Genomic DNA, 12,576 nt, shown 5'->3' on the forward strand with positions numbered 1-12,576 from the left:
AGTATCAAAAATATAACCAAAATTGAATTCTGATTTAATCCATATGTATATTTAGATAACCAGTTTGGCAAATATAAGAGATTCAAAGAATAAGAAAAGTTCTACAAAGTTACAAGATCTATGTAAAATCATAATTAAAAGGCTTCCAATGAAAGGTTCACATGAATAAATGTAAAATGCATCTGAAGCAAATGTTGAAGCTTCTATGACTAAAGACTTTGAAATTACTTTTTTTCCTTTGATAGCCATAAAACTTTACAAGTGGGAGTCGGGCAGTAGTGCAGCGTGTTAAGCACAGGTGGCGCAAAGCACAAGGACTGGCGTAAGGATCCCGGTTCAAGACCCCGACTCCCCACCTTCAGGGGAGTCACTTCACAAGTGGTGAAGCAGGTATGTAGGTGTCTTTCTCTCCCCGTCTTCCCCTCCTCTCCATTTATCTCTGTACTATCCAACACAACACCATCAATAACAACAATAGTAACTATAACAATAAAACAAGGGCAACAAAAGGAAATAAATATTAAAATTAATATCTTAAAAAAATTTAAAAACTTTACAAGCTACCTTTGATGATGAAATTTTCTCTTCTCGTTTTCTTTGCTGGTCATCTTCTATTTGCTTGTTCAACTCTTCAATCCATTTTCTCTGCTGTTCTTGTTTTGTAGTACTGAAAGGGTGCTCCAGCAGTACTGCTTCCTAAATAAGTTATCCTTATCAATATTCCATCTAAAGTTGTTTTCCAATCTTGCCAAATACATTTACTTATTTCTAAAAGGAACATTTATTTATATCTAAGAGGAATAAGAACTTTAAACAAAAAATCATGTATATAAATCATATTTTTAATACTATAGTAGATAACTTAAGTGTAAGAAAGAAAAAAAATCCTTATTGTTAAGTGGAAAACTCTTCAAAAAGATTGTAAAAATTTCAAAATGCTAAGATACTCTCATTTTTTTAAAGGAGTTATTAGTAATTTAAAATGAATACTGTTTTATATTTGTGTTCAGATTACAATATATATCATTTTTGGGTCAAGAGTCAGGAAGAAGTAAGAGGTTTCCCTACTAAATCACAATGTTTTCTTAGAATCAACCACCTTTTTTCTATTGTTACAACATTACAATCTATGATGTTTCAGTTAGAAAGGTATATTGCTTGGGCAGTAGCAAGAATCTCTTGTCTGGCACATGTTCCACACACAAGTTAAAAAAAGGGGGGGACTGGGCAGTAGTGCAGCAGATTAAGCGCACATGGCATAAAGCACAAGGACCGGAGCAAGGACCAGCATAAGGATCTTAGTTTGAGACCCCAGCTCCCCACCTGCAGGGGGGTCGCTTCACAATCGGTGAAGCAGGTCTGCAGGTATCTATCTTTCTCTCCTCCTCTCTGTCTTCCCCTTGTCTCTCAATTCCTCTCTGCCCTATCCAACAATAACAACAGGACAACAAAATGGGAAAAACAGCCTCCAGGAGCAGTGGATTCATAGTGCTGGCACCAAGCCCCAGTGATAACCCTGGAGCCAAAAAAAAGGGGGGGCGGGGGCACTGCGAGGAGTGGATTCCTTATGCAGTCATCTAGCCCCAACAATAACCATGATTAAAAAAAAAAAAAAGCTGTTTCCATGAATATAAATACTGTTATCTGTTTTATTTAGTATGCTCTAATAAAAAGAAAAGAATACCTTGTAAATGTAATAGGTAAACTGCTATATGAACTGCAGGGCATAAACCAAGGGGTGCCAGTGCTCAAATCTAGGTGACATACAGCAATGCAGGCACCCTATCTGGTAAGCTACCTCTTCAAGCCTGTCCTATAAAACCTGTGTTAAAGGTAAAACTACTTCAAAAAGGAGAATTATTTTAAGGTAATGTACCAATTCCATGTATAGATTTTAGAGCTCAAAGTGGAAGACAAATGAGCTCTCTGAACTCCTTAAAAGGAATTCCCATGGTGTATTGCACCAAAGTAAAAGACTCTGGGGTGGGGATACGGTTCAGGTCCTGGATCATGATGGCAAAGGAAGACCTAGTGGGGGCTGTATTGTTATGTATGTAAAAGACTGGGAAATGTTATGCATGTTAAAACTATTCTATTTTACTATTGACTGTAAACCATTATTCCCTCAATAAAGAAATTAAAAAAAAAGAAAGAAAGAAAATAAATCCCCAGTAAGACACACTCAATCTCTTAGAATTTAATAATCTGTTTCTCAAGTCTGATGTAATCACATGGAGATAGTCACTAGTAAGTCATGTTTCCCTAACCATTTGGAGAATGAAAAGTCAGCATTTTCTAGCAAGTCTCAAGCTGCAAACAGCTCAGAAGAGTGGAACAACAATGACAGACACAGCATTAAGTTTTCCAAGCCAATATACTCTGGGGAGGCTCAAGAAATGTATGATGTCCAGATATTGAAGACTCTATGTAGCCTAGACCCAGGGAAGACAAAGTGAACAGTCATCACCTCGTACAAGATGCACCAGCTGCATTCTCAAGAAATCAGTCAAAAGAGAAACCTATCTTGGCAATGAAGTCAGGTGCCAGGAAAAGGAGAAGACCTTGCAGAAACCCCAGCAAGTCCCTGCATGTAGGATAGAGTGAGGACACCAGGTGTTAGCAGTAATAGGGAATTTCTAACTACCTGCATTTGACACTTTAAAAAACTGCACCAGGTAGTCCAGGATGAATCCCTGGGTGGTGCGGGGCATGCATCTACACACCAGCCCTGAGCCTGTCAGTCTTCAAATTGGGCAGAGACGCTGCAAAGTGAGGGAACTGCAGACTGAAAGTTAAAAAAAAGGAGAGACAGGCTGTGTCCTGGAGGGCAGAAAGGCTTGACGGGGGATAGAGAGAGCATCTGTGGCGGTTTTCAAGTTGTCCATACACAGTAATTCATGGTGCTTGTTTTAAGGGGACAGAGTGGCATGTACAGAAAGGTAGCCCCATATGGAGAAGCCATCCATCAGTTCACGAGGTCAGGAGGGACCTGCCCATTGGGAGAGGGGAGAAAACTTGGGCTCTACTTACTCAGACTCCCATGGAAACAATGGCCTGGACTTCCTGGACAGTGGGCCCATTTCCCACATGGAGGGGTTCATAGTATCCTTGTATGATTTTCTGTATCTTCCCCATTATCTATCTATCTATCTATCTATCTATCTATCTATCTATCTAATCTATTATTTTATTTGCCTCCAGAGTTATCACTGGGGCTCAGTGCCTGCACTACAAATCCACTGCTCCTGGAGGCCATTTTTCCCATTTTGTTGCCCTTGCTGTCATTGTTATTATTGCTGTTGCTGGATAGGACAGAATGAAATAGAGGAGGGAAAGACAGAGAGGAGATAAAGATAGAGACCTGCAGACCTGCTTCACTGTTTGTGAAGCAACCCCCACTGCAGATGTCCTGATTTTAGTCAATTGCTTCCTTCCCCCCCTGTCCTGAAGTGCCTGTAATTTACCCCCAGAGAAAATTGCATTGTTGAGCTCAGGACCAGGCCTTATACGGTAACTTTCCAGTTGTGATCAAATACTTCGTAGGTCAAGATGTAACTATGCACTGTGTTACATTGTGTTTGGGTTAATGATTACCTCAACCTTCTTTCTGGACTATGAGTATAACTGCCTGCCTGCATCCCCTTAATAAACGAGTTGGCCCTCTGAAGCTTCTCCCAGAGCTGGATAAGTCTGGCATGGCTTCTTCCTCTCTGTGCACTACACCCTCATCATACAAAGCCACTCTAGATCTCCCAGGGGGCATCTTCACCCTCTATCACCAGTAGCCAGGGAGGCATCACCAGTGGCCAGGAAAGCGGGGGACCCAGAGCGACCCACACCTCCATGCATGTAAGACAGCCTCAATGAAATGGATTAATTTCTAAAATTATTCCTCCTACAAAGCTTAACCCAAGAGAAGTTGGTATCTGAAGCAGGCCAATCTGTAATAGAGAAATTGATTTAGTAATAGAATAAAAGTCCAGGCCCAGATGGTTTTTACCAATGAATTCTATGACTTTCAAAAAAGAACAAATGTGGCAGTAGGGGTAGATAGCATAATGGTTATGCAAAGAGACTCTCATGCCTGAGGCCCTAAAGTCCCAGGTTCAGTCCCCTGCACTACTATAAGCCAAAGCTGAGCAGTAAGTGCTCTGGTAACAAATTCTTCTCAAAGGAACTTTACAATGAAAGACCTATAGGGCAGGAGGTAGAGTCAAGATGAAGGCTTGAAGATAAAACTTGGCTGACTATCCACAAAAAACAAAACAGAAAAAGCCTTTAAACCTGGGAATTCCAAGTGAGAGTAGGATTTCCAGCCCAGTAGGAGAGAAACTATATATAGGACAGGACAAAAAGAAACCACAGTAGAACATTATGACTCATCTGTAAATTGGCAAAAGGGTGCTAAAGAGGATAAAGGAGAACAGAGCTGTAGTGAGTTTCTTTCTCTGCACTGCCCCCCTGCTGGGATAGCCTGAGGGGGCTTCTTCCCGAGCTAGTGCTCTCTGGGTTAGAGAGAACTCAACTGGAGCCGATCTAGGCTGCTGCGTGGGAGAGGGATCAGGAACTCGTGCCGCACTAACTTCGCAGGAGATACACTCTGGAACTCTCGGAGCCAGAAAGCAATTTCCAAGTGTCTTTAATCAGAAGAGCAGCTGTTTTTATACTCTCCAAGTAGGGTGGAAACAGGATGTGATATAGAGAGGGTGGAGCGAAAAGTGACTGGTGGAAGATCAGGATGTGACAAGGAGAGGATCAGGGTGTGACAAGGAGAGGGGATGGAGCAGGTGAGAATTTTACCACTAAACCACCAATGCCCTGGAGGGAGTGTGGTGCTTTATATAAATGTAAAAGTGATTTATGTAAATAGACCAAAGCTTTGAATGGGATTAAATCTATCCCTATATAGGCATATGGTTAAGCAGAAGCCAGGGGGAGCTGGCATACTATCCAACACCCCCCCTCCCCAAAATCCATCCCCCAAGCCAGAAGTAGCTGGGGCATGCAGGGGGTGGGGGGGCAACTTGAAACAAAGAGGCCCTTTGTGGAGTTAAACTCATCAAGCAAGATTCCAAGCTCAACCTTTTGTCAGAGCTCAGTGAACCCACCTTACTAATGATGAGCTAAAGACAGTTACAAGCCTCAGTTTAGGTTTAGGGGAGAGGGGATGGAGCTATTTGTGGGAGCAGTTTGGTTTAGTGTGGTTTTCACTTTTCTTTCTCTCTTATCAGTCCTGGTTTTTGCTAAGATTTCTTTGTGATTTCCCTGTGGGAGAAATTTGTTTCAGTGTGGTTCCCCCCCCCCCTTTTTTTCTTTCTTCTGTCTGGCTTAATCAATTTTTGCTTTTGCTTTTGTTGTATTGGCTGCTGGTTGATTGTGTTCTCTTTTGTGGGTAGATTCTGGTTTGGTTTTGATGTGGTTTCTTTCCTTTTCTTCGTTTTTATTTTATTTATTTTTCTTCTCTCTAGTTTGAATCTTTGTTTCTGTGGCTGTATTCCTACAGGTTTGTGATTTCATTTGTGAGGAGTATGGTTTGGTGTTGCTTTTCTTTTTCTTTTTTTCTCTTTAATGGTTCAGTCATAAACCCACTTCAATTTGAATACAACAGACATTTCATCTCATCTTCCAAAGGCAGTGGTAATGGTAGACATTAGAACAACAGCCCCAACAACTTATGAATCAGACCACAAGGTGACTTGCTTCAGTTGCCTGGGAACCAACAGACTAGAAGTCACACCACACAGTAACTAAAGAGCAACAGCCAGGACAAAAACTACAAAACACACACACACACAGACACAACACACACACACACACAAGGTTAAAAACAAAAAACTATAGCAATGAATCAGGACAGGAGCCTAAAAAAAAAAAAAAAATCCAAGCAAGCAAGAAGCAACTAAGAATGAGGAAAGTATCCAAACATTAACTGATGCATTAATCACAGGAATGAGGAAAATTCTATCAGAAATTAAAAAATAACCAATGAGACCCTGAAAGAAAACATGAGCTATTTCTAAGTAATCAGACAACTGAAAGCTGAAATAGTTGAACAAGCTAAAACTGTTAACTGAACAAGGTAAAAAAAAAAAAAAAAGCTAAGGGAAAGGAAAGCAGAAAACAGAATTAGCCAGACTGAGTGAGGATGAATTACATATAACTAAGAAATAAGAAAAAGAGGGAAAAAAGACACTGAAAACAACATAAGAGATATATGGGATGACCTCAGGAATAGCATACACATAGCCTATCAGAAAAAAAGAAGGGGAAGAAAGCATCCTAGAGGAAGTAATAGAAAACTTCCCCACCCTAAACAAGAGAAAGGACATTAAGATTGAAGAAGCCCAGAGAGTCCCAAACAGAATCAACCCAGACTTCAAGACACATCATAGTTACAATGGAAAGAAGGATAAAGAAAGGTTCCTGAAAGCTGCAAGAGAAAAACAAAAAGTCATATACAGAGGAAAAAAACCTGTCAGACTATGCAAACTCTAAAAGCCAAAAGAGAATGGCATAATATTTATCAAGGTCTCAATGAAAAAGGCATTCAATCAAGAATAGTATATCCTGTTAGACTATCATTCAGACAAGATGGAGGGATAAAAACTTCTCAGACAAGCAACAGTTAATGGAGTCAAGTATCACCAAACCCGCCCTGAAAGAGGTTCTGAAAGACCTCCTATAAACATTAATAATACAGGAGTTGGGCGGTAGCACAGCGGGTTAAGTGCATGTGGCGCAAAGCACAAGGACTGTAGTAAGGATCCTAGTTCAAGCCCCTAGCTCCCCACCTGCAGGGGAGTCACTTCACAGGTGGTGAAGGAGGTCTGCAGGTGTCTTTCTCTCCCCCTTTGTCTTCCCCTCCTCTCTTCCATTTTTCTCTGTCCTATCCAACAATGACAACATCAATAACAACAACAATAACTAAAACAACAAGGGTAACAAAAGGGCAAATAAAATAACTTTAAAAAAATTAATACCACGAAAGAAACCTGCCACATATCAGAACACACAAGGAAGTATTACGCAATGGCATAGAAATACCTTAAATCCATAATATCAATAAATGTCAATGGCCTAAATTCATCCAGTAGAAGGCACAGAGTAGGAAGATGGATCAGAAAACACAACCTGGGCCAGTAGCACAGTGGGTTAAATGCACATGGCCTGAAGCACAAGGACCAGTGGAAGGATCCTGGTTCAAGCCCCCGGCTCCCCACCTGCAGGGGAGTCACTTCACAAGTGATAAAGCAGGACTGCAGGTGTCTATCTTTACCCCCTCTCTGTCCATTTCTCTCTGTCCTATGCAACTACAATGACAGTAACAACAACAATAAACAACAAGGGCAACAAAAGGGAAAAAATAGCCTCTAGGAGCAGTGGATTTGTACTGTAGGCACCAAGCCCCAGCAATAACCCTGGAGGCAAACACACAATACATATGCTGTATGCAGAAAGTTCACCTAACTCAACAAGACACACACAGACTTTAATAAAATAGACTTTAATAAAAGATAGGCATGGACATTACATAGTGCTCAGATCATATGACACAAAGAAGCAGAAAAATATACCATACTCATGGACTGGAAGAATTAACATCCTCAAGATGAATATACTACCCAGAGCCATATACAAATTTAATACAATCCCCATCATGGTAGCATCTATAACTTGGTGTCTGAACGTGTATTCCTTTGCTTCCTCCTTTCTTGTGGGACTCGGTTCAGTAGTTCTTGCAAGGTGGGTTTGGGTGATTGTGGTAAATTCTTTTAGTTCTTGAATATTTGAGAAAACTTTTATTTTTCTCTCATATTTTATAATTTTGCAGTATACAATATTTGTGGCTGGAATTCCCTCTCCTTTAGAGCTCTAAATATGTCATTCCATTCTCTCCTTGCCTCTACCAAATCTGATGAAAGTCTTATAGCTCTACCTTTGATATAACTTTTCCTTTCCCTTGTAGCCAGCAAAAAAATTTCCCTGTTGTTGACTTTTGATAGTTTTACAATAATGTGCCTTGGCGTTGGTCTTTTTGTATTTGTAAATCTGGATGATCGTTCTGCCTCCTGAATGATAAAGTTCTGATGGTTTCCTTAGTGAGGGAAGTTCCCAGCTAAAACTGCTCTAAAAATGGACTCTGGGCCTTTGGCCTTGTCCTCCTCCTCAGATATACCTATCATTCTTATGTTCGATCTTTTGATGGAGTCTGCAATTTCACAAAGTTGCTTCAGTGTTTCTGAACCATTCCTCTCCCTCATCTTTGAACTGAAAGAGTGAGCTGGCCGTATCTTCTAGATTGGAGATTATTTCTTCTGAATGTGTGGATCTACTTCCTAAGCCTGGGCATGGATTGCAGTTAGGGTGTCTTTTACTCCCTAGAGTTCTGACTGAAGTTCTTCTTTCAAGATTTAAAGATTCTTAGTGTTCTCTGTTACAAGTTCCTCTCTTTTGTGTTTTAATTCCATAGTAACATGCTCTTTTAATTCTTGCTTAAATTCTTGGAGAGTCCTCATAATGAGCTTTCTGTAGTCTTGTCTTTGAGAGTCTCTCTAAATCTGTAATTCCTTGGATTTATTGTTTCATTTCTGTCTGGTGGATATGGAATAGTTGGTTGTTCACTTCTGTTTCTCTACTTGCGCATTTTTTTGGTGCTGGTTATTGATGGCCAGCAGGTGGTGCTATTGTGATCTCTAGGTTTCTCTTGTTTATATGAACTGTGGCAGGTGGGGTGGGTGGTTGCTTTGGACTGTCTTGTGGTCACAAATGCCTTGTTTTATGTCGTGTACTTGCCTTAAATTCAGAAGGCTTTTAAAACCCCTGAGTCAAAGACTGAAAAGTTTTAAGCCTCTGTCTCTTTTCTTCCGGCACTAGGAACAATGTTGCTTGCTGCGCTTAAAGTTATCGCCAGAGTGACGCAGCTCAGCGCCCACACCACCCAGAGCTGATTTGATTTTGCTTTTCTTCAACCCATGCCCCTTTTTGCTCCAACCATACACGAGCACCCACCTGAGGCTACAGAACATTCAGCTGTAGATTATGACTTCATTTGGGTTTCTTGTATTTATTTGTTATTTTGGGAGGAGAGGCAATTTGGTCCCTGTTATTCCATGGCCATGCCTCCTGGAAGTCTTGGAGGAGATCTTTACATGCCATACATCATCAGACAAGGGGTTAATAACCAAAATAAATAAAGAGCTCACCAAACTTGGCAACAACAACAAAAAAAAGCAAATGACCCAATTCAAAAATGGGGAGAGGATATGAAAAGAATATTCACTACAGGAGAGATACAAAAAGGCCAACAAACAGACTTATAAAAAATTGCTCCAAGTCACTGATTGTCAGAGAACTGCAAATAAAGACAACAATGAGATACCACCTCACCCCTGTGAGAATGTCATACATCAGAAATGACACCAACAACAAATGCTGTAGAGGTTGTGGGGACAAAGGAAAACCCATGCACTGCTGGTGGAAATATAAACTTATCCAGTCCCTGTGGAGAGCAGTCTGAAGAACCCTCACAAGGCTAAAAATGGACTGTCCCTATGACCCAGCAATTCCTCTCCTGGAGATATATCCTAAGAAGCCAAATACACCCATCCAAAAAGTTATGTGTACACCCATGTTTATAGCAGCACAATTCCTAATAGCTAAAACCTGGAAGCAGTCCAGGTGCCCAACAACAGATGAATGGCTGAGAAAGTTGTGGTACATATACACAATGAAATACTATGCAGCTATTAAAAATAATAAGTCCACCTTCTTCAACCCATCTTGGATAGAGCTAGAAGGAACTCTGTTAGGTGAAATAAGCCAGAAAGATAAATACAAGTATGGGATGATATGACTCATAAATAGAAATTGAGAAAGAAGAATACAAAGGGAAACACAAAGCAGAATTTGAATTTGGAGTACTGCACCAAAGTAAAAAAACTCTGGGGTGGGGTGGGGGGTAATATATTTTCAGCTCCACTGTAGGGGGAGTGAGGGTAGGAACACAAACCTTTGGTGGTGGGAATGGTATTAATACATACTCCTATTAACTTAATTTTATAAATCACTAGTTAAGCAATATGATAGGGGAAAAACAGATTGAGTGTCTCAAGCTTTTTACTGCACAGACTTCAGTTCTGATTACATATTCCTTCAATCTAAGCTCTTAAATTTTCAAATTACTAAAATGATTGAATTTTAACACTGAGCATTAATGCATTTCTAATAACTATTTTTTGGAAATATTAAATAACCTATAATCTAAGACCAGGGAGACTAGAAGCAACCAGCATTGTCAGTATATAAGATACAGTTATCTGTAAATAGCATTAAATAACACAAATCATGGTAAGGCCTTGTATGGTACAGTAAATCCTAACCATGTGATTTTCAAAGTAAACCAAGCTCCCAAATAACTTGATTATAATAATAATTATCTACTGCCTTCATAATCTCCAAGACAGCAAGGAAACTTCCTCATTCTCTATGAAACCAGTATTTCTTCGAGTCCTGGAACCACTGGGGCTTTGCTTGTTTTCTTTCATGCTTCTCTTGATCCATACCACCTGATACTGCATCTGCTGATTTCAAGCAAATCAGTGCAACCAGTGCCACCTGAACAAGTTTTACTTCAGACTGTCCAGACACTAGGCCTGGGATATCAACCCTCTAGCTCCAATGTTCTGGTGAGACCTTTCCTAGCTCATAGGACTCCTTAATTCCATTTCAAGTGGTACACTTCCTAACAAAGTTATAGACCAGGGCCCATGAAATAGGGCATATGTATCCATAAGTTAGGGGAAATATATAAAGTGTGTAATAGTCTACAGTGACTCAGTAAGTGCAGCAACCAAGTAAAAAGACCTAAAAAAAAAAATCCACCATAAAACTCCCACCTACTTCCTATTTCACTTCCCTCAATCACTCTTAAGTCTAACCCTGTCAGATAAAGGACTACAAAAGCTGGATACGGGCAAGAGACTGACACACTTTAAATGATGGCCCTTTTGATCACTACCAGGCCACCCTATCATCCGGGGCCCTAGTCAGGGAATCTTGAGATATCCACATGGATCTAGACCTCTAATAAATTCCTCTCAACCATCACTGGTCATTTCCACCAAGAACAACATCATAAACCCTCTTGTGGGCCTCTACAGGAACTTGCTTCAATGTAGAACAACAATGGTAGAAACTGCCCTATTCTCCAAAGGGAGGCTGTGTCAACATACTCTGCCACTCGAGAAAGACTGATCCTATAATGAGTACAGCCTAGAATGTTCCTATCTATAATCATGGAATGTGAGCTCACAGTGACAGGGATGCAGAGGTTACACAGACTCCTATGTTAAATATAAATAGACATGGGTCCTAGGTCAGATCAATGGGGTTTAGAGTTAAGAGTATTTATATACTTTTCCCATATTTGGGAGCTACTCTCTTCCCTGATCCAGCTTTATAGTTCTATTCCCAACTCTTGACACCATCTCCCCAGAAAATACTTTTAGCCCACCTGCATGTTAGCAGTGGGGCTCAGGCAAAAATCAGTAAAGTCATAGGCCCCTTGGAATATGCCTAAAATAGACTTCCTAGCTTCTTCCAACATGAAGATCCAAATATCATCTGCTATATTCTTACATTTAGGCTTCTGCTTACTAAAAAATTTGTTCTTTTTAAAATTTTTTTTAATTTTTTTAATTTATTGGGGAATTAATGTTTAACATTCAACAGTAAATACAATAGTTTGTACATGCATAAAATTCCCCAGTTTCCCATTGAACAATACAACCCCCACTATGTCATTTATCATCCTTCATGGACCTGTATTCTCCCCACCCACCCACCCCAGAGTCTTTTACTTTGGTGCAATACACCAATTCCATTTCAGGTTCTACTTGTGTTTTATTTTCTGATCTTGTTTTTCAACTTCTATCTGAGAGTGAGATCATCCCATATTCATCCTTCTGTTTCTGACTTATTTCACTCAACATGATTTTTTCAAGGTCCATCCAAGATCGGCTGAAAACGGTAAAGTCACCATCTTTTACAGCTGAGTAGTACTCCATTGTGTATATATACCACAACTTGCTCAGCCACTCATCTGTTGTTGGACACCTAGGTTGCTTCCAGGTTTTGGTTATTACAAATTGTGCTGCCAAGAACATATGTGTACACAGATCTTTTTGGATGGATGTGTTGGGTTCCTTAGGATATATCCCCAGGAGGGGAATTGCAGGGTCATAGGGTAGGTCCATTTCTAGCCTTCTGAGAGTTCTCCAGACTGTTCTCCACAGAGGTTGGACCAATTGACATTCCCAGCAGCAGTGCAGGAGGGTTCCTTTGACCCAACACCCTCTCCAGCATTTGCTGCTGTTACCTTTTCTGATGTATGACATTTTCACAGGAGTGGAGTGGTATCTCGTTGTTGTCTTGATTTGCATTTCTCTGACAATCAGAGACTTGGAACATTTTTTCATGTGTTTCTCAGCCTTTTGGATCTCTTCTGTGGTGAATATTCTGTCCAAGTCCTCCCCCCATTTTTGGATGGGGTTATTTCTTGTCTTGTTGTTGAGTCTG

At 40.3% G+C, this 12,576-nt stretch overlaps 1 protein-coding gene across 7 annotated transcripts in view; it reads right to left on the bottom strand.

Annotated features, from left to right (window-relative positions):
- Positions 1–12,576, bottom strand: part of CCDC66 (coiled-coil domain containing 66) — a 78,128-nt gene that overhangs the window by 25,614 nt on the left and 39,938 nt on the right. For all 7 annotated transcript variants that reach the window (XM_060203087.1, XM_060203086.1, XM_060203083.1 and 4 more), the window contains one exon: positions 565–696. In XM_060203087.1, coding sequence (XP_060059070.1) covers positions 565–696 — 132 coding nt within the window. The remainder of the gene's footprint in view (positions 1–564; positions 697–12,576) is intronic.

The sequence above is a fragment of the Erinaceus europaeus genome, chromosome 12 (assembly GCF_950295315.1).
Source record: "Erinaceus europaeus chromosome 12, mEriEur2.1, whole genome shotgun sequence".
NCBI classification, from domain to species: Eukaryota; Metazoa; Chordata; class Mammalia; order Eulipotyphla; family Erinaceidae; genus Erinaceus; species Erinaceus europaeus.